Source organism: Protopterus annectens, chromosome 16.part0, assembly GCF_019279795.1.
Source record: "Protopterus annectens isolate FY-2018-M chromosome 16.part0, PAN1.0, whole genome shotgun sequence".
Classification (NCBI taxonomy): Eukaryota; Metazoa; Chordata; order Ceratodontiformes; family Protopteridae; genus Protopterus; species Protopterus annectens.
In genome coordinates, this window is record NC_056750.1 from 206,254,805 (window position 1) to 206,278,491 (window position 23,687).

The 23,687-nt window shown below is 41.7% G+C and overlaps 1 protein-coding gene across 1 annotated transcript in view; it reads left to right on the forward strand.

Annotated features, from left to right (window-relative positions):
- DCAF11 (DDB1 and CUL4 associated factor 11) overlaps positions 1–23,687 on the forward strand; it is a gene marked incomplete in the record, with an annotated part of 1,824,350 nt that overhangs the window by 195,199 nt on the left and 1,605,464 nt on the right. Inside the window, 1 exon segment of the mRNA XM_044057850.1 lies at positions 23,499–23,620. Coding sequence (XP_043913785.1) covers positions 23,506–23,620 — 115 coding nt within the window.

The window sequence follows — 23,687 nt, forward strand, 5'->3', positions numbered from 1 at the left end:
TCCTCCCAATGTGGCCGCCACTCACTGGTGCTATTGCTGAGGATTGAGGCTTCTTGATTACTGGGCCAGTGCACAGGCATCACATATTAATTGGTGGCAATGGTGGGATATGTCACATCAAATATTAATTGGTTGATAGTGGTGAGTTAGCCACATCACATATTAATTGGCTTCTAGTGGTGTGGATAGTGAATTCCTGTAGCTTGGGTACAATGATCACTGAAGGTGTTTTTGTACTCTAAATCAGCCATGCAATGAACATTCAGAGTTCAGATCATAATTCTTTTATTTCTTTTGTTAGCTTAGTCAGGGAGAGCAGGCAGGCATGCCAGCAGAGGAGTATGGAAAGCTGACAAGGAGCCAGTTGGCTGAGATGTGCCACGCAAACTGACCGGTGCATGGAAACCTGACTAAAGCAGACATGATTGCAGCTTTAGGCACAGCTGTCTCAGAGAATAACAACCAGGAGGACTATCAGACTGGCTGTGGAGATGTACAACACTCAGAGAATGGACATCTCAACCTTTCTACAGAGAACTTAAAAATCTGACTGGAACTAAAGAGACTTGAGTTGGAGGCCAAGCATTTAGAAATAGAATCAGCAGAGAGACTGAGGTATCTAGAAAGTGAGGAAAATTAAAAATTGCGATGTCTGCAGGGTGAGGAGAATGAGAAACTGCTATGCCTGAAAGCTGAGGATAAGGCGAGGCAGAGGCAACATGAAAAGGAGATGCTGACTCTTCGCCAGAGTTATGGAGGTAATGGGGAAGGGAGTAACTGAACCCCAGAAGCAACAAAGGTCAGTAAATTTCTTCCATAGTTTACAGAGAAGGATAATTTTGATAGTTTCATTCATATGTTTGAGAGGGTATGTAAGCAGTATGATGTTGACAAAAGGCTCTGGGTACAGTTCCTGACCCACTTACTCCGTGGTAAAGCTGTAAATGTCCTGTCCAAACTAAACTATAATGTTGTAAAGAACTGTTTGCTAGAATTTTGTAAGCTAACACCTGAAGCTTATAGGAAAAGATTTCATGAGCATAGACGCAAGGCAGATGAGCATGTGTGACTATGTTGCTGAACCGAGCACTTTTCATATGTGGGTGAGTGGATGTCAGGTCACCACTTTTGAATGGCTGGCAGACCTTTTGGTGAGGGAACAAGCCCTTAGCACTTTGCCTGAGGACATGAGGATCTGGTTAGCTACTAGGCAATTCTCTACTGCAGATGAATTGGGAAAGAAGGGAGACCTATAATTAGCAAGCAGGCATCCATGCACAGGAAAGGGACCCCCAGTGCTGCTCATGGGTCTAGAGGAACCTTGGTGGGCAGCCCAGACTCACCCAACAGAATCTGCCAGTAGCAGGGAGAGCCACTAGTCCAGGCACACGTCCAGGACCTAGAGTTAAATGTTTTGAATGCAACCAGTGGGACCATGTGGCATGTAGGTGTCCACGGAAACAAGGTGGGGAACAGAAGGTGAGAGAGCCAGTAAGTGGGAATGACAAAATGCCAATAGTAGGTTGTCTTGAGACAACAGGGTACCAAACTGCCATCCTGCAGATGTCCTGATAGGGAAGGATTTTGATGAGGCAGTACTGTGTGTTAATGCAATTACACACAGTCAGGCTTGGAGACAAGCATGTGGGTCTGGTAGCCTGGGGGGAGACCCAGACAGACCACACACTTCCAGCCAGGACTGGTGAGGTGGTTACTTCAGGGAGGGAGCTACTCTGTAGCAGTGAGACTGAAGAGGAGCCACAGCTGCTTGTGGGTACTGATGTTCCCTTGGACAGAGTGACTGCAAAGACAGAGGTGAGTAGTAGTACCCAGGCTGACAGTGAGGCACCACTGTCCGAGGATGCCAGACTTCCTGTGGAAGGGGAGCTGGGAAGGGTTACAAAGAGAGAGTTGAGACAGGCTCAGCTCTCAGACCGTGCATTACAAGGTCTGAGGCAGGTAGCTAGTGAGGCACCTGATTCTCAAGGGAAGAGGGAATCTGTGTACTGGGACAAAGGGTTACTGTATAAAGAGTGGACCCCTGAGGGAGGGCTAGAGGGTGATAGAATACAGCAGTTGGTAGTGCCTACAGCCTACCATCTGGCACTTCTAGCCATAGCCCATGATATTCCCTTTGCAGGTCATATGGGCATAAAACATACAAAAAAGACATATTATGTAGAACTTCTATTGGTACTGCAGGACCTGTGAACAGTGCCAAAAGGTAGGTAAGGCAGGAGATAAGGTTGAAAGCTCCTTTGATGCCTTTGCCTGTAATTGAGGAGCCATTTCAGAGGGTAGCTATAGATATTGTTGGGCCTTTGAGTACTCCAAGCTCCACAGGGAAAAGTATATTCTAGTGGTAGTAGATTATGCTACAAGATACCCTGAGGCAGTGGCTTTGTCCATCCTCCATTGAGGCAGAAAAGGTGGCAAATGCTTTGTTAGAGATTTTCAACAGGGTAGGTTTCCCAAAAGAAATACTGACTGATAGAGGTGCCACTTTCATGTCAGACCTGCTGACTTATCTGTGGAAGCACTGTGGGGTGAAGCACCTGAAGACCACCCCCTACCATCCCCAGACTAATGGCCTTGTTCAGAGGTTAAACTCTACACTCAAGTCCATGCTACGGGCATTTGCAGATGAGTTTAATAGGGAGTGAGACAAATATTTGCCCCATCTGTTTGCTTACAGAGAGGTTCTCCAGGAATCCACAGGTTTTTCACCCTTTGAGTTGTTGTATGGGCATAGGGTGAAGGGGCCTCTAGACTTAATTTGTGATGAGTGGGAGGGTGAGTGTGAATCTCACCAGGAGTCTGTTGTGGCATATGTCCTAAACCTCAGGACAAGGCTCAGGGAACTCATGGGCTTGGACCAGGAGAACCTGGCAGATGCCTAACAGCAGAAAAAGGGCTGGTATGACAGGAATGCTTGCACTAGAGAGTATGCTGTAGGGTAGCAAGTAATGGTTCTCATTCCTGTCAGATGCAACAAGCTGCAGGCAGCCTGGGAGGGACCCTACATGGTGGTAATGAAGGTCCGTGATATTAACTACATGGTGGAATTGCTAGGCAGGAGGCAGGAGCACAAATTGTACCATGTTAACATGATGAAACCTTACCATGATAGGGAGGCCCTTGTGCTGAGTATTTGCAGTGGATTGTAGGAGGAGTCTGAGGGAGATCTGGTGACTGATCTCCTCAGTGAGGCTCGCACTGGCACCTCAGTGGAAGGGGTAGCAATATCCCAGCAGCTATCTCCTACCGAGGTTCGAGAAATCCAAGCAGTGTTACAGGAGTTTGGGGACATGTTGACTGGAAAACCAGGGTGCACCCACCTGGTACAACACCAGGTGAATACAGGACCCCAAAGGCCTATTAGGCAGGCCCATTACAGGGGGCCTGAGAGGGTCAAACAGACTCTGAGGGAGGATATACCAGAAATGTTAGAACTAGGGGTAATTCAGGAGTCCAACAGTCCCTGTGCCTCCCCAGATGTTCATCGTGTTACACTGCTCCAGTCATTACACTTGGGTTATCCTGCCGTCAGGCGGTTCCCCAGTCGGCCTGAGTTCCAAAGTCTTGGTCCGGCGTCGGTTGCTGTTGCCTCCTCCCTGACGTCAGTGCAACAGGGGTATATAAGATGCAGCCGACATAATTTTCTTCAGTCTTTCTTGCTGCGTGGTGCCCGAAGCAAAAGCAGTTCGCAAGTGCCGGTCTGCTGTCTCCTGAGATTTTCATTCCGAATCCAGAACCAAAGTCTTCTACAAAGCTAAGTACCCCATTGGGGAAACTTTTTCTTGCTTCAGACCGATGTCAGTAAAAGTTAATAACTGTATTTCTTGTGGGAAGCAAATACCTCATAAGGATTTCCATTCCTATTGTATCCCATGCCTAGGCCCTGACCACGACGTCACTGGTTGTCGGTTTTGTGCTAGGTTTAACAAGCGCACTATTAAACGTCTGTTTGATTTTGCCCAACATTATTTTGGTAGAAAATTCAATTATACCATGTCGTCGGAACTTCCGACGACTGGAATACACAAAAAGCGCAAAGACAAGGATAGGCATCTGAGGCCCAAAACTGACTAAGCCTCTTCTAGGCCATTCGCCGGTTCTCCGGTTTTCAGCGAGGTGCCTTCGCAGCCCTTGACCGCTTCTGTAGAACCACAAGCCGCCTCTGACTCCCACGTGGAGATGGCTGAGCCTTCGGACGCACAAGTTCTTCAGCCTACCGAGACTAACTTTTCAGAGGGATCCGGAGTAGCTGAGCAATGCACAGCTACAGAGGGTGTCTTCAGACCTACTCAGTTAAGCATTAAACCCTCAGCTAAGTCTAAGCCTCCTTTAAAGTCAAAGAAACAAATACAGCATTCTCCAGGACAGGCCTCCATGCCTAAGAAACAAATGCCCAAAATGGCCGAAGACCTAATCACTCTGATCAGGGGGTCCCATCCCCCTCCTGATAAAAGGCCTAGACAGGATGCAGACTGACTCATCCGACCAGGTGTCCATCTCTTCTGATTCATCCTCAGACCTAAATACTCTTTACCCCCTTATGAGGATTCTGATGCTGAGGAATCCATTCCATCAGCCTCTCTGCCTGAGGACTACTCCTTTGGGGAAACCCTTCATACCATGAGGGAGCATTTAAAGTGGGAAGGCCAGAATTATTCAGAATCCAAGAAAAGGCTCAGAGACTTCCTTATATTACCTCAACACAGACCCCTTGCTATTCCGCCAGTGTTAGATATTGTGGATGATGTGTATACTGAATCCAGCTTAAATCCTGATTCCTTACCTCCAGCCCCTGTTAAACCTGACAGATACTACAGAGTCCCTGACTCTCATAAATTTCTGTATAAAAGCCCTGTAGCTGACCCTGAAACTATTTCTCAGGGACCCAAAGGAGTTAAGGCCTCATCAGCCAAGAATCCACTTCCCTCTGACAGAGATTCCAGAGCATTAGACAGATGGGGAAAGAAAGTGTATACGTCTGCAACTTTAGCAATAAGAGCCTTAAATTGCCAGCTTCACATGCTAAAATATCAGCAATTTTTACTGTCTCAGTTAAAACAAAAACAAAAAATGCTTCCAGAATCAGATCCTCCTAATTTTAAAGAAATGCAGGATTTATTGCATGCAGCTGAACAAGTGGGAAAGCATACTTTGCAATGTGGTTTTGATTCTCTAGAGGCCTCCTGCAGAGAAGCAGTTACAGGCTCTGTCATTAGAAGACATGCTTGGTTAAAAGAACATACGTTACCAGATCATGTTAAAGCAAAATTATTGGATGTACCTTTGCAGCAGGATGTGTTATTTGGAGTTGAGGCAGAAGAGGTACTAAAGAAAATGGATGACAAGGCAAAATCTATGCAAATGGTGAAGGATTTCTTACAGATTCAACCTCCTAGATTTAGCAGAAACTGGCCAACTAAGAATTGGTCCTTTCCAATTACAGACAGACCTCAAAGGGGAAGATACAGAAGTCCAAGAGGTAGAGGTCAACCACAAAGTACTTACAGGCCTCGACAATGGGTTGCATCAGGCCAGAAAGAAGGGGAAGACAGGCCCCAACCATATAAAAAACAGCTCCAATGACTTCCCACTACAGCTGCCAAACAAATCCTTCTTGGCAGCCCCCTTGGGAGGAAAACTGACACTCTTCTACCACAATTGGCAAATGATCACCAAAGACAAATGGGTTCTCAACATTGTATTTCAAGGTTACAGGTTCCACTTTCACACTCTGCCAAGGTTAAAAGGAATGCCAAATCTGCCACCAAATCAATGGGCAGAGGCTCAAAAACAAATTACAGAACTCATGGATATGAGAGCTATTCACAAGGTACCATCACAGGAGCAAGGACAAGGATTTTACTCAAGACTCTTTCTGGTTCCCAGAAAGGACAAAGCCTGGAGGCCCATTCTGGATCTTTCATCTCTAAACACTTACCTGGATGTTCCGAAATTCAAAATGTTGACATTACAGCAGCTTCTTCCCATGCAGGGCAAGAAAGCTTGGCTCGTGACTTTGGACCTCAAAGAGGCATAACTGCATGTCCCTATCAGACAAAACTGCAGAAGATACCTCAGATTCATAGCGGGTTCAATGCACTACCAATTCTCTGCACTGTCCTTTGGCTTATCTGCTGCACCCAGGAACTTCACAAAGTGCCTGGCACCAGTAATTGCATTTTGCAGACAGAAAGGAATTCAGATTTATCCGTACCTGGACGACTGCCTGGTTCAAGCAGAGAGCAAGGACATTCTTCTAAAGCGTCTGGCGTTTGTAAAAAAGTTAAGTTGCCTGGGGTACACAGTAAACGAAAAGAAATCAAAACTAGTGCCCTCACAAGAGATTATATTCCTGGGTGCCAGCTTTAACACAACGGCCCAGATGGCTTATCTCACACCAGACAAACAAGGGCAACTGACTCAATACTTTCAATTGATGGCAACAAAGACCCAACTCCCTGCAAGAAAAATTCTGCAGGCCTTGGGATACATGGCATCTTGCATACTACTAATTCCGTATGCCAGACTGCATATGAGGAAACCACAATGGTACCTAAAGAATGTATGGTCTCAACACTGTCAAAGTTTGGAAACGGTTATACCACTAATCCCTTGCCTTCAAAAGGAGTTTCAATGGTGGGCTCAAGCTTGTCACCTCAACAAGGGACAGCCTTTTACACAACCCACAGCCAGGCAAACACTGACAACAGATGCATCGGATTACGCCTGGGGAGCTCACATGGCAGGCAAGTGTATTCAGGGCACGTGGTCCGCTGAACAAAGGCATCTTCACATCAATCAAAGAGATGCTAGCTGTACAAAATGCGCTTATAGCTTTCAAGGACCTGCTGCATCCAGGACTACTACTACTAAAGACAGACAACACCACAGTTATGTGGTACATAAACAAGCAAGGGGGCACTAACTCCTACCCCCCTATGCAGACAAGCTATGACCTTGTGGAACACCGCTATAAACCATCAAGTTCATCTACAAGCACAATTCCTGCCAAGAGACAAAAACACACTGGTAGATGACTTGAGCAGAAACATCATGGATCCCCACGCATGGGAGTTGAATCCACAAATATTCAGAATGATAACACAGAAATGGTGGAGTCCGGGCATAGATCTATTTGCATCCTCAATAAACTGTCAGCTACAAAAATTCTGCACAAGGAGTTACTATCCACAAGCATGGAAAGTGGATGCCCTCTCATTCAGCTGGGAGAACCTACAAGTATACGCTTTCCCACCACTACCTCTCCTGCCAAAGGTACTCATAAAAGCCAGGCAGGAAGAGCCAAAGATGATCCTGATTGCACCAGACTGGCCACACCAGCACTGGTACCCAATCTTAAGGAGCTTAGCTCAAGAACCACCCTGGATTTTGCCTCAAATCCCACATCTGCTTACTCAGCACAACAAACAAATACTACACAGCCAGCTAAAGACCTTAAACCTAGCTGCATGGAAGATTCCTTAGTCAGGCAAGCAATGCCTCTCTCCAAAGCTGTTGTGGATGTCATTCTGGAGGCCAGAAGACCTAGTACCAGGAAAGCCCATGCGGATAAATGGAAGAGATTCTGTGCCTGGAACCAAGCTCACAGCCTTGACCCTCTTGTCCCAAACATTCCTCAGATACTACAATACTTAACTGAGATGCTGGACAAAGGACTCTCCTTCTCATCCATCAAGAGCCACGCCTCTGCCATCTCTGCTCATTACAACACGGATCCACTAATTTTCTCTAATCCTCTGTTAAAACAGTACCTCAGAGGGGCTAAAAACATAAGACCGCCCTGTAGAGCACCTACTCCATCTTTGCACCTCAACTTTGTTTTGTAGAAGCTAACTTTACCTCCTTTTGAGCCAGCCAACACAGCAGAATTAAAATATATCTCTTGGAAAACTGCTCTGCTCCTGGCAATAACATTAGCACGAAGAGTTTCAGAATTACAGGCACTAATGGCAGTGGAAACTTTCCTAATTTTCCACCAGGACAGGGTGTCTTTAAGAACTAACCCTACTTTTATGCCAAAGGTGATATCCAGCGTTGTTCTAAACCAAACTATTCACCTGCCAACTTTTTATCCTAAACCACAGAATAAAGGGGAGAGACTACTGCACTCTTTGGACATTCACAGGCAGTTACGCTTCTACTTGGACAAAACCAAAGCTTTCAGAAAATCTGAGCAATTATTGGTAGCATATGCTGCAGGAGCACAGGGAAAAGCCATTTCAAAACAGACTATTTCAAAATGGATAGGACATTGTATATGTTTCTGCTACACATACCATGGAAAATCTGTACCTAGCAGCATTAGATCTCACTCCACCAGGGCAACAGCCACTACAACTGCATACGTCAGGGGAGTACCTGCCAAGGATATTTTGGAAGCAGCAACTTGGAGTTCTGTACATACCTTCACCAAGCATTACCATCTGCCTCTATACTCTAAATCCAGAGCTGGCTTCGCCACTGCAGTGCTGCAGGGCCTTATAGTCACCCCTAATGCCTTATAGAACCAGCCACCCTTCCTCAGCTTTGGGATTCTACCCAAGTGTAATGACTTTCGAACGCCACTCGATCTCGGGGAGGACATGCAGACTCCACACAGAAGGCGCTCCAGCCGAGAATCGAACAGGAGAACCTCTTGCTGTGAGGTGACAACGCTACCGCTGCACCACCGCGGCTACACAAATGTATAGAACTGAAATAGATTATTTTATAGTATCAGAAGGTTTACTTATAGGAGAAGGGGAAGTAGTTGAAATACGATTTCCTACTCATCTTGCAGTATAGCTAGAGGTAAAGGAAAGCAAGGCATAAATAAAAATAGGTGAAGGAATAAAAAGGATAAATGAGAAGGCATGGAATGAATAAGGAAACAGATTAGTAATACATGTACAGAAAGTTAATTTACTTTCAGAACATTTTTTAAATAAATGGTTTGAATGGTGGATGATCATCATCTTCTTTCGGCTGTTCCCGTTAGGGGTTGTCACAGCGGATCATCTGTTTCCATTTCTTCCTGTCCTCTGCATCATGCTCTTTCACACCAACTGCCTGCATGTCCTCTCTCACCACATCCATAAACCTTATCTTAGGCCTTCCTGTTTTCCTCTTACCTGGCAGCTCCATCCTTAGCATCCTTTTCCCCAGTATACCCAGCATCCCTCCTCAGCACATGTCCAAACCAATGCAATCTCACCTCTCTTGCTTTGTCTCCAAACTGTCCAACCTGAGCTGACCATCTAATATACTGATTCCTAATCCTGTCCATCCTAGTCACACCCAGTGCAAATCTTAACATCTTTAACTCTGCCACATCCAGCTCTGACTCCTGCCTTTTTGTCAATGCCACCGTCTCCAACCCATATAACATAGCTGGTCTCACTACCCTCTTGTAGACATTCCCTTTCACTCTTACTGGTACCCGTCTATCACAAATCATTCCTGACACTCTTCTCCACCCATTCCACCTTGCCTGTACTCTCTTCTTCACCTCTCTTCCACACTCACCATTGCTCTGAACTGTTGATCCCAAGTACTTAAACTCATCCACCTTTACCAACTCTACTCCCTGCATCCTCACCATTCCTCCACCCTCCCTCACATTTACACACATGTTCTGTTTTAGCCCTGCTGACCTTCATTCCTCTCCTCTCTAAAGCATATCTCCACCTCTCCAGGGTCTCCTCAACCTGGTCCCTACTCACTACATATCACAATGTCATCTGCAAATATCATAGTCCACAGGGCCTCCTGTCTGATCTCATCTGTCAACCTGTCCATCACCACTGCAAATAAGAAAGGGCTCAGAGCTGATCCTTGATGTAATCCCACCTCCACCTTAAACGTATCTGTCACTCCCACTGCAGTCCTCACCAATGTCACACTACCCTCATACATATCCTGTACCACTCTTACATACTTCTCTGCCACTCCCGACTTCCTCATACAATACCACAGCTCCTCTCTAGGCACCCTGTCATATGCTTTCTCTAAGTCCACAAAGACACAATGCAACTCCTTCTGCCCTTCTCTGTATTTCTCCAACAACACTCTCAGAGCAAATATTGCATCTGTAGTGCTCTTTCCTGGCATGAAACCATACTGCTGATCACTACTCACCTCCCTTATTAACCTCGCTTCCACTACTCTTTCCCATAACTTCAAGCTGTGACTGATCAATTTTATCCCTCTGTAGTTACAGCAGCTCTGCACATCACCCTTATTCTTAAAGATAGGTACCAAAAGACTTTTTCCCCACTCCTCAGGCATCCTCTGACTTTCCAAAATTTCATTAAACAGTCTGGTTAAAAATTCCACTGCCGTTTCCACTGGTATGTCATCTGGACCAACAGCCTTTCCATTTTTCATCCTCTTCATAGCTGTCCTTACTTCCTCCGTACTAATCTGTTTCACTTCCTGATTCACTATCCCCACATCATCCAACCTTTTTTCTCTCTCATTCTCCTCATTCATCAGTCCTTCAAAGTATTCTTTCCATCTACTCAACATACTCTCTTCACTTTTGAGTACGTTTCCCTCACTATCCTTTATCACCCTTACCTGCTGCACATCTTTCCCAGCTCTGTCCTTCTGTCTAGCCAATCGGTGCAGGTCCTTTTCTCCCTCTTCAGTGTTCATTCTCTCATACAACTCTCCATATGCCTTATCCTTAGCCTTCGCCACCTCTCTCTTTGCCATGTGTCTCATCTCCTTATACTCGTGTCTACTTTCTTCATCTCTTTGACAATCCCACTTCTTCGCCAGCCTCTTCCTCTGTATACTCTCCTGTACTTCCTCATTCCACCACCAGGTCTCCTTGTACTCCTTCCTCTGTCCAGATGTCACACCAAGCACCTTTCTAGCAGTCTCCCTTACTAGCTCTGCTGTAGTTACCCTGCTATTCGGTAACTCTTCACTGCCTCCCAGTGCCTGTCTTAATTCTTCCCTGAACTCCACCTCACAATCACCCTTTTTAACTTCCACCATTTAATCCTTGGCACGGCTTTCACACTCCTCCTCCTCTTCTTGATCACCAATGTCATCCTACAGACCACCATTCTATGCTGCTTAACTACACTTTCCCCTGTCACCACTTAAGTCTCTCCAATCTCTTTCAGACTGGCCCTCTTACATAGGATATAGTTCACCTGTGTGCATCTTCCTCCACTCTTGTATGTCACCCTGTGCTCCTCCCTCCTCTTAAAATACGTATTCACCACAGCCATGTCCATCCTTTTCGCAAAATCCACAATCATCTGACCTTCTGCATTCCTCTCCTTAACACCATACCTATCCATCACTTCCTCATCCCCTCTGTTCACTTCACCAACATGCCCATTGAGGTCCGTTCCAATCACTAGTCTCTCACCCTTGGGTACATTCACCACCACTTCATCCAACTTGCTTCAAAATGTTTCTTTCTCATCCATCACACACCCAACTTGTGGAGCATATGCACTAACAACATTCACCATTACACCATCAATTTCAAGCTTCATAAACATTACTCTATCAGACACTCTCTTCTCTGCCAAAGCACTCTTGGCATACTGTTCCTTTAGGATAACATATTCTCATCTTGGTCTTACTTCAATACCTATATTCTTGATGTGTGGATGTGAGTATATATATATATATATATATATATATATATATATATATATATATATATATATATATTATGGGTCTACTTCATTTCACCTAACTTCCAATTCACTGACCCCATTTAACTGAAATTTCATTTCACTGACAGTTCATTTGACTGACAAGTATTATTAGCAAGAAAATGGAATATGCCCCCTTCCCCACTGTAGTGCAACCTGGAGTTAGAATATATGTTAAGTTTTGATATAATAATACTTGTCAGTCAAATTAACTGTCAGTGAAATGAAGTGTCAGTGAAATGAAATTTCAGTCATTTGGTCTCAGTCAAATGGGATATATATATATATATATATATATATATATATATATATATATATATATATATGTCTCTACAAATGTTAATGTATAAATGTATTGTGAATGAGAATGTATCTTTAAAAAAAAAAACACTTATTAATTTTCTACTAATTGTTAGTTCTAACAGATGTATCATATGCTGTGTAAATTTTCATTTTTGTACTACTTTAAATAATGTAACACCTAAATTTCTTCTTAAGACTTGCTTAGAACTGTATAAATGCTAATAATGTAACATGGAGCTTTTCTCCCCGGGTCTCCGTTGAAAATGGACCTGTGTCCAGTCAGACCCTCCCGGTTAACAAATGTAAAATAAATAAATAATTAAATAATAACCCCTACCCCATTTCTCCTGCCATCCACACCATGATAGAACAATTTGAACCCACCTCCTAAACGCCTGGCCTTACTTCCCTTCCATCTGGTCTCTTTCACACACAATATATCAACCTTCCTTCTCTCCATCATATCAGCTAGCTCTCTGCCTATACCAGTCATACTGCCAACATTCAAAGTTCCTACCCTCACTACTGCACTCCTAACCTTCTTCCTCTCTTCCTGCCTTTGGGCATGCCTTCCCCCTCCTCTTCTCCTTCGGCCAACAGTAACCCAATTTCCGCCAGCACCCTGTTGGCTAAGAGTACTGATGGCAGTCGTCGTTAACCCGGGCCTCGACTGAGCCGGTATGGAAATATGAAATGTTCTCCACATAAGTAATTTGGCAGAGGTTTTATGCTGGATGCCCTTCCTGACGCAACCTTCCCCATTTATCTGGGCTGATATTTAAGGAAAAATATAAAATGTTTTTACAGTGGCAATATGATGTGAGAAAAGTAGAGAGAGAAAAATCTAAAAGAACATATGAATTGGAAGATTTAGAGCTTAATGATATGAAGTACGTTGACAAAGAAAAAGAATTATATGAACGTAATCAAGAAAAAATACAAGGATTGGTATATAAGCAAAGATATTTTTTCAAAGAAAAAAATTTGCAGTATTGAGTTACTTAAGCAGGTTAGTGAAGGAAGATGGTAATGTAGCGGAATCTTATGGGTTAAAACTGAAAAAAACTATATGTGAGAAAATTAGGAAATTATGAATGTCATCATATAGTAATGTTTGTGTTTTCGGATTTTCCCGTTAGGGGTTGCCACAGCGGAACTCCGGTCCCCTAATGATTGGCAGTAGATTTTTTATGGTGCCGAGTTGCCAGCCCGACGCCCAACCTTCAGCAAAGGCACGCCCATTCACACATGTCTTTCGGAGGCCACTCAACCGCGGGGAGGACATGCAGACTCCACACAGAAGGCACTCCAGCCGTGAATCGAACAGGAGAACCTCTTGCTGTGAGGCAACAATGCTACTGCTGTACCAACGCAGCTTAATGCTGTCTTTGATGCCCAGAAAGTACATTGCATCTAATTTTATTTGCCACATTAATTCTTTTAATTCCAGGTAGTCCTTCCATGAATCTCCCTGTGGTTTAGGGGTTAACTTTTTCTAAAACAGTAAAAAAAGAAATGCTTGAACCCAAAGCATGATGTTGAATGTCTAAATAGAGAATTGGTCTGATCATGTTTCAAAATGTTGTAACTATGCTGTTATATACATTTGTTTTAACTGTTTCTCTATCTTGCCAATATAGACAGGACTGGAAGAGCAGATAGCCAGGTATACCAGTCCTTTAGTCATACAATTACCATCTTGTGCGTACACAATGGATATTGTCTGGTTCACCCATTAGTTTGCTGTGCCTCTGTCCAGCAGTGACACAGAGCCATCCACTCATGGACTGGGATTCTGTGTGATGAATCTGTCCCTCCAGCACATCCTATTTATATCCGTGTTGAGGTTTGACATGGCCTTGTATGTCAGGCACAGATCACCGAATGGAGCTGGACTGCTGCAGGTGTCGGGTAGGTACATTCCCAGGTCCCTGATAACTTCTTCTGTGTTTAATGGATTACCTTTTCCCAAAGGGCATGACTATACATTTTTGTACCAGTTATCCATTTCTATGAGACCTCTCTGGAGGATGTCTGTGTCTGATGGATATGTTTGCCTGCACTTCAGAAAAATAAATGCCTGTGGGACACCGGGCTCGTGCCCTTAGAGTCTGACATGGCACCAGCAACTCTAACCCTGTGGGTTCTGTCCGTTTGCAACCCATCTTGTGACATATGGGTTTACATCTAAGCTGGTGAGCTTTTCTATGATGCCAGAGTGGGGTATTGTCGAGCAGCTTTTGCTCTCAAGGTAGGCTGTGTGAACTGCCTTACCCTCATCAATGGCCTTAGTGCCTGAGTTCAAGAGGCAGGATCTGGATAGGATCCAGTGTCTGTATTAAACAGCAGCCTTATGTGTGGGTTTAGTTGCACACAGCCGGGGACACCGTCCCGTCCCATTGATGCTGTGTTTTTTGCTTAGAGTGTTTTGCTGAGACTGGGCATCTGAGATGTTTGGGAGGCTGTGGTCTTTTGCTTGGTTGTTAAGTTGTATTTGCTGGCTGTCTAATATATCTGCACTGAGCACAGCCACCACATTTTCTAGTTCCCTTATTACCTCTCCTATTTGTCTGACCTGATCAGCATATAGTAATAATAAAGTAAAAATAACTGTAGATTGTTGATTAAGGCATAAGCCAAGAGGTACATATGAAGTGGTGTAAGATGGGAATGACCAGTGAGTTGTATACTCTTTGCATTAGTTATGAATGTGATAGTAGGTGAAGTAAATCACAAAATGATGGAGGTTGGGTGTATAACACTGGAAGAGTTAAGAATTCCAGTTCAGTTAACATATGCTGATGACATTATATTTGCAAAAACAACATTTGGATAAAAGAAGTAATTTGCACAAATGAGTGTCTAGAGGTGATAGGGATGTCTTAAAGAGTAAAGGTGTAGGTTTAGCTGTTGTAGTAAAGGTAAGGGAATGAATGAAATTTATATGTTGGGTATAAAATTTGGGAATAAAATTGCAAGTAGAATTCGATTGGAAAAACAATAGAAGGAATAAAACTTTCTGGAGAACATATAAATTGTCACTCAGAAAAAAAATACTTTTTTTGATAAATTCAGTACTTGTGGGAAGTAGGGCCGCGGTGGTGCAGCTGTTTGCATTGTTGCCTCACAGCAAGAGGTTCTCCCATTCGATTCTCGTCTGGAGTGCCTTCTATGTGGAGTCTACATGTCTTCCCTGTGGTCAAATGACGTCTAAAGACATGCAGGTAGGTGCGTGAATGGGTGTGCCTTCTTTGAAGGGTGGGCGTCGGGCTGGCAACTCGGCTCCATAAAAATCAGCTGCCCATCATTAGTGGACCGGAGTTATGCTGTGGTAACCCCTAACTGGGAAAAGACGAAATACATACTAGTACTTATGAGAAAAGTAGCATACTTAGCAAGCATATTTGTGTTGACTAATACTATTTGAAAAGCAATTATTGCATTTACTTTGTTTTTGTTTTTATGAGGTTCTAGATTAAACCCAGTAAAAAGAGGAACTTTGTATGGAAATAAAAAGAAAGGAGGTTTAGGGCTAATTAACCCAGTGGTAGATGCTGCTTCATTAAATTTGTACAAAGTGGATAAATGAAAAAGATGAGAGTAGTAGTAGTAAAATTGTTTAAATACAAGTATAATAAATTTGGGGGTATGGTAAAAACTGCAAAAAAGAAAATAGTGTATAAATGAAGAAATAAAATGTTACCAAGAAAAAAAAATTGTGGAAAAAAATGATGATATAGAAAAAGAAAAGTATGGTATTAAAAATATAATGAATAAAACATTACTATGTAAAACCATGGGAAAATCTGACAGATGAAAAATGAATGCTATAAAAATAAGAAGCAAATGGTGTAATCAGAAAGTTGAATGTCCAAATTTTTTGTAGAGACTGGTAACAGATTGCCAGTAAATGCAAATATGCCATATAAAAAGAAAAGTGATAGAATATGTTTGCATTGTCAAGAAGAAGAAAGTATGGAGCATGTGCTTTTGAAATATAAAAAAGTTATAGGGTAAACTATGTAAAAAAGGCTTTTTCAAAGATATAAAATAAGTGTATAAAGTAAACATGGATATGATTAAATATAGGTATTCTAGGAACAAAAGTAAACAATACGTTAGAAAATATAAGTTATTTCATGTTCTATGGATTATATGGAATGAAAGAATAAATTAAATTATGTTTAATGGTAAATGGATAAAGGAAAATCAGATGGTTATGGAAAATGAGTGGGGGTCTAACAGGGATGAACATTTAGTATGACTATAAATTAAATTTTTAATATTTATACGTAGAGTTGTATATCTGTATATTTGTAAGTAAAATTTCTTTTTGTATATAAGTAAAGGACTCCTACTATTTTCAATAGGTGCTGTGGGATCTTTTACATCACCTGAGCTACCACCAACTCAAGCAGATGGAACCTTGGTTTAAAGTCTCATCCAAAGGATGGCACACACAGGAGTGCAGCATCTTCCTTATGCTGCACTGGAGTGTCAGCAGTCAGTGTACTTGGTGTGGGAATAGAACTCACTGTCTTCTTTATCAAGGGCATATGTGCTACCTGCTGTGCCACTGTATTTGCCTTTGAACTTATTAGTTAAACATATAATTGTAAGTAATTTGTAAATTCCATAACTGATGGAACTTTAACAGTTTTTCAGAAGTTTTAATAAAAATTCTTTTGAATGCTGCAAAACTTCAGTTTTATAAATCTGTGATGATGTGAGGTATTGCCAGCTATGCCAGGAGAAGTAGGGCAGTGGATGTGTAACATATGCCAGCATAGTTAGCTGGAATTTTGTAAAGAATTGTAGCTAGCTGGAATTTTGTAAAGAATTGTATGTCATTTGTATGTCAGACTGATTTGAACAGGTGCTGTGTTGAAAATGTATTTGTAAAGTTGCTTGTGTTAAAAAAAAATGTACCAACAGTGGGCCCTGCCTGTATTGTAAATGATTAAATGTATATGTTTTAACATTAGATACTGGAAGAGACGAGGTTAAGATCAGCCCCAGCTAACTTTGAAAAATAGTAAGAAATTAAATTACTTACTTAATTTAAGCCATGAAGATTGTATCTTACAGTTCTGAATGCAACTAGAGACAAAATGTCTGTAGTAGGAGGCTTTCTGTATTGTCTTTGGGGTGAACAAATTGCTACTCTGGAAGAGTGGAAGTGTTTTATGGTTTTATGACTTCCAGAAGCTGCAACAGATCTTAGCAAGCTCTGTGTGTGTATTGTTGGCACACGTGCTAAATCCTGGCAGCTTATAGCCAATGGGGTAGCATGGAAACCAGAAGTCAGATGGCCTAATGTATATGATGTCATTCTGTAATCTGTGTTTTAGTACTACCTGAGACTGAAGTCTCATAGCACTCTGTTTCGGAATCTGACAAAAAAGGACCCCTCACCTACTTTATCTTGCCTTGCTCTAGTAAGTGACCATGGAATAATAATTCTGTACATCAGTCAGAAAAATATAGTGAGATTAGTTGAGCACTGTTTTTCTGTGTTATTTTAATATTTCCTGGGATTGAAACTCTGTTGTTTATTGTAAATAGTTATTTAGTATTTTCATGTTTGTTTATTATTAAATATTTTTAAACTTGTCATTGTGGCTGCTCTTTTAGAGAATATTGTAATCTCTGAGAGTACTTGTATATATTTGGTGACAGCTCTGGCTGCTCCTGAAAGCTTGGTGTTGGTCAAACTGCAATTTGTGTTATTATTAATTTCACTCTTGTGTAATTGGGTACCCTTGCAAGAGCCTTGGAACCTTGGAGTTGCTGGCTTTGGAGTGTCTGGTGGCAGTGTAACTACCTTATAGTCTGGGCAGAATGCGGCATAGTAAATCTGTGCCAGCCTTCCCTAGGGCTGTGTGTGTGTCATATGTTTGGTGTAGGGACACGAAGCACTGGTTTCACCAAGAGGGTGCTGGAGAACCTAGCTTGGACACTCTGCTGAGGTCTCAACTCTATAGCTGTGCCCGTGGGGAGTCTTATTGGGGTCCTGGAGGGAGACAGAGAAATCCAGACCCTGGACTGAGTGTGTTCCCTGTGCGCCCTTAAGGGAAATTGCATTTAATGCAGAGAGCTGCATTTGGAAATGCTGGGTGTGTCCATTTTTGTTTGACGTGATCGTCCCTCTCCAGTGCCAGTGGTGAGGATTCAGATTCCTTCATTACTGGCCCAGAGTGGGGACGTCACAGTCATTTAATATTTCTAATGTAACATAGTAAAGCACAAAACAGAAAAATAGTAAAGCATGTGTGCAAAGGAAAAAATATACAGAAAACATTCTTGAACATAAAAATTAATTTAAATCTTAATAGATTTTAAAATATTCTTGTGTGATAAGCACTTAAACCAAGATCCACATTGCTTGTCTCTCCATTGTCTTTGTTAGTCTAATTTGGCAAAATGTGGCTGCCCTAACATGCCTTTGAGTTGTACTCTTACTTATTTCCGTGTCATATTCTGAGTTCTTGGGTATTTTGAGAACTTTGAGTGCTCTGTTTAGTCTGCTGTGGTGTTAATGTTTGTCCAGCTATTGTCTTTATTTGTGTTTTGTTGACTGGGTTATTCCCACCAGGCCAGCCACTTCTCATCAGGGGAGACACATGTTGGTACTGATTCTGACTGTGGATGAGGAAGAATATTGTAGTAAGATAAAGTAATAAAAAATGGATATCATACAGTTGTTGAATGAAGGGAAATGGAGGTATCCTATTATAAAACTTTATTGGAATGATACTTGGTATGGCCTCTTTTTTTCTAAGGAAAATGTACAGAAGATTTTGAGAGATATTTGACTAGTATGATTTTCTGTTGAGACTGCTGCATGACAATTGCCAGTAAAAGCAGAAATCAAGTGCCAAAAGGAAGCAGAGCAAAATTATGTTTGTGGGTTTGAAGAAACTTTATTTACACTTGTTTACTAGGATGATCTGACCAAGTCAGCAAAAATTTCCCAGCACATTTTTGGGATTGTGAAAAGGTGTTTGGTTATTGTTAGCTATTGGCCTGAAAATGTAATTTTAAGTATTTTTCAGACGATGTCTATGTCAGTTATTAGATGATCATGTAATCTAAGCTTGAGAATGATTGATGAAAATTATGTTGATAGGGAATATTTGACAGCAGTATGCCGTAGAATTCAGGAAAAAGCTTCACCACTGTCCGTAATTGTCTGCTGTGTATAAGTCATTTACCTTGGCAGTGGGAAAATACAGTTCAGAGGATGGCTATAGCTGCATGAGAAAGACTTCAATATCGGGTTATTTAGCTCATCTCTGAATTGCTCTGTAAGATTAGCGTTGTCAGACGTGACTCTGGATGTGTTTTCCCTAGGGGATCCATGCAGTACATTAGCAAAAGCAGTCTCCAACACACAGACACACACACACACAGACACAGACACACACACACACCTTACACCCATATCTTCATTGAACTTGTTTTCACCATGACTGCTTTCATAGGAGTGAATGGGCGACCTCTGTTTTTTGATGGCTTTCACTTTTTCATCTGATAGTGAAGTGTTCCACTGAGGCAGTGTAAATTGGGAGCCGCTGGCATTTCCAAGGGAGAATACATTGCTAATTAGCATTATACTATAAAGGATCATCACTTTTCCAAAGTGAGCATGCTGACTGAACAGCACAGCCAGTGTAGCGTGCCCATTGTGAGCCGAGTATAAACCAATATCAAAAAGTTTGGCATCTGAAGTAGTATTGAGTGGCCAGACTTTCTATTGGAAATCCACTTGCAAACCTCTGTTTCCAGGGACACAGCAAAATATGATAGAAGTCAGTATATTGTGTAAAACTGAAGAAAAAAAAAATCCCTAATTTTCCTCATAGTTTTGCACTGACCCTATTTAATTTTTTAAATAGGAGAAAAAACATAACATAGATGGTCTTTTCTCCTTTGCTTTTCTTGCACTGTGCAAACCTGGGAATGTAAGTCACACAAGCATGTGCAGTATGTCAGCAAACTTAAGACTGTGCAAAATAAGACTAAAATACCAGTATACAAAAACATGTTTTAAGATAGGTAAGCAATTTCATTCTTAAAGAATGTGATTGTGTAATGCCAGTAACCCACTCCTGGATGTTAAGCATCATAGGATTTACCCACAGTGGCTTTTTAAATCACTCAGGCTTTACCCCCATGATCAAACAATGCCAGACATGAGTAAATTCTGTGATACCCACACCCAGTCATGGGTTATTGCTAAATTATATCATGATGGGTCATTGTTATTCAAAAACGAGAATGCTGATTGGGCAGCCCAACCTGCATGCCCATTGTAAAGTGAGTATATACCAACAGAAACAAGTCCATCTGCTAAAATACCATTGAGCAGCCAGACTTTTCTACTGATAAATGCTATGGAGGGCAGACCAAATACAAGAAAAATTGTGTACGTTCTGCAAAATTAAAGAAACAGAAACATACCAGATTTTCCTTATATTTCTGCTCAAGTCTCAGCAGACTGTTGTACCTCTGAACTGTCCAGATTATCAAAGAATGTACTCATTATTGCCTCATAGTAAAAAAATATGTATTATTTTTCCTCCATTGCTTCTGTTGAACAGCACTGATGTACTGTGCAAATGTAGGAACATAGGTCCCATATGCATGCACAGTACATCAGAAAACACAGGAGGAGAAAGAAACAACGTGGAGGAGCACTACCGCAATATAAAGACCTTATTTAAGAACGGTAAGCAATTTATTTCTTAAACATCCCTATGTAATAGCAATAACCCACTCATGAATGTGGGTATGTCAGGATTTATCCATGTTTGGCCTTATGTAATCACTCTGGCTTCGCCCTTGTGATCAAACCACTCCAACTGCGGGTAAATCCTAATATACCCACACCCACTTGTGGGTTATTACTTAATTAACTGCTCCCCTGGATTGCCACATTATCATACAGTTCTGCCAGCAAGACTGCCCTCACCTCTGAGACCTCCACTACTGGGAAACCTCAGAGGTAGGGTAGTCTAAGAATTGGAAAGACTTGCCACAATAGGGATAATGTCTGTGTGAAGGCTTTCACCTCCATAATAAGTCTTTTTGAATCCAAGCTGTGTGTGACGCCCATGCCCTGTCCCAGCAAACAAGGAGCCTCAATCCTCACCACTAACACCAGTGAGGGGCATCTCATATCGGAGGAAAGGATAACAAGTACACACAGTAAAGTGCAGTTTCCCTTAAGAGCACACAGAGATCACAGTCAGTCCGTGGCTGGTCGCTCCCTTGCTCTCCAGGTCCCCAGTAAGACTCCCCACTGGTACAGCTTTAGGGTCCAGATCTCAGCCAGCTGGGCAAGCTAAAACCTCCAGCACCCTCTCTGTCCAGCCAGTGCTTCGTGTCCCTGCCCAAGTAGCTGACACACACACACTTTGAGATAAGAGTTTTATACAACCACACAGACACTCCTGGGGAAGGCTGGCACAGGCTGTGCAGCTGTGCCCCTTTTACCCAGACTATAGGGTATAAATCACTTCCATCACCCAGCTAATATTTATCAGCTACTCAAAGGCCTTTAAAAGGGTGCCCAATTATTACTGTGCAATATTATTATCCAAATGGTAAGTGTGACTGAACAGCAAGGCTTATTTGGAGTGACTTGGACAGTAATCTCTATATACATGCAATGTACTCTAGAGTTTAAATTAACTCTACACAAAACAGCCACAGTTGAAAGGTTTAAAAATATTTAATAATAAATACTAAAAGCATAAGACAATACTTCTTATACACAGTGCTAGTCAAGAGTTCAGAGATCACAGAGAAATACTTAAAATAATTCAGTAGTACAGTTCTGACATCACAGAAAAACACTTAGAAATAGCTAGAAACTAGAAATTAGACTACGAGAAAAACGCAAGTCTAAGATAAATTTAAATATAGAGTAAGACAGTGCTGGTGAGTTGGATGGTCAAGACAAAAATGCTTAATGCTCTCTGATTCTCTCTGTTTTTAAAATCACATTCCTGGTTCACATTACATCATTCTTCACACTTCCCTGGGTTCCCAGGCTAACAGAAACTACATTTACATGTTTCACTTCTGGACAGAAACCAGAGCAATAGAGGACATTTATGCATGCAAATTCTGGCCATTAACTTTGGCCTTAAAACAATAGCAAGAATTCCTTCATCTAGACCGGCTGGAGCCATGTTTACATCAAAGGTTCACAACATGCTTTACTTGGTCAGCAGAGTGCACTGTTACATTTTTTTCAGTTCCACATGTAACACTATTTTTACCATTTAAGACAAAGCCTGTGGTTTACATTAATATTTACAGATGACAGAATAATTCTATCTGGCTAGGCTGGCAGCCTTCACATATCTTCACCCAATCTTCAGACTTTTTTTTTGTGGAGGAAAGAAATGAGGAATTATTTTGTAACAAAAATGTTATATTTCTGAGGCTATTAAAAAGATCAAATTTTGGCTCTGGCAAAGTTGGGGTTGGATGATTTTTTTGTTAAGTTCTGAATTTCTTTTAACTGACTTTTTACTTGTTTTTTTTTTTTGGGGGGGGGGCATTCTTGACAATCTTTAAATAGGGTACTTTTGCTCTGTTTTTGTATATATTCTGTTCATGATGCTTGTATATATTCCTTTTTTGCTGTAGATTTGTTGATGTTTTGTAAATAAAGCACTACTATTCATTTAATAAGTACCCTGCGATCTTTTACATCCATCTAAACTACCACAATGACAGGCAGGTACAACCTTAGTTTAATGTTGCGTCCAAAAGTGGGCAACTCTTGAAATTTTATTGGAAACACCAGTGCTCTGAATTACTTGTTGCAGTGTACATAAAGCTTAAAAGTATGGTCATTTCATTGGAACTGAGAGCAGTGTAATTTTGGGACAGCTGTTTAATTCTTTGTTGCTTTTGGGATAATTTTGTAATTTTTAGTACTTTCATTTATGACGACCTTGAATATTTATGGCTGTGTTTGGTAGTTTATTCATTAGCTGGTCTTACTTTGGGCGTCTTAAATGCATTTGTCTGTTGGATAGATTTTCACACATTTTGTTTGTATTCTTTACACTTCTTGTCAACTTGCTTATCTGCTGTCATTTACATTTGTCCTGGGCTGAGAATGAAATATGTCAGTTTGTTCAGTGCTCTACTCCAGTTACCACATTGAATAAATAATTACATTTTAATTACCTTTCTGCTGCTTACTCTAATAAAATTTACCCATAATAATATTGCATTGAATAATACTTATTGGCGATGTATTAAAATTACATTTTATTTTATTTACTTAACTTTATTCACACTTATGCAGATATGCTTAGTTGCAAGCACATTAATAAAGTTGAAGAAGCTTAATTTGTAATGCTAACACTTTTGTCACATATGTTTGTGCTTCCTTTCTACATTTCCACAGATGGATTTACTGCAGGAAAAAAGAGAACAGTTATAACTAACAGCCTTACCCTTTTTTTACAGTGGCCTGATGAGGCTGTTGCATGGTGGAAGAGCTGCAAGCCTTCAGTTAATTCAGAGCGACTCCGATGATGATAGTGACAGTGCTTGGGATGGACGGCTTGGAGACCGTTACAATCCTCCAGGTACTTTTGTACTCCAATACCAATTAAGGCAGCATGAAAACTAAGCGGCACAGTAACTCAGATTTTT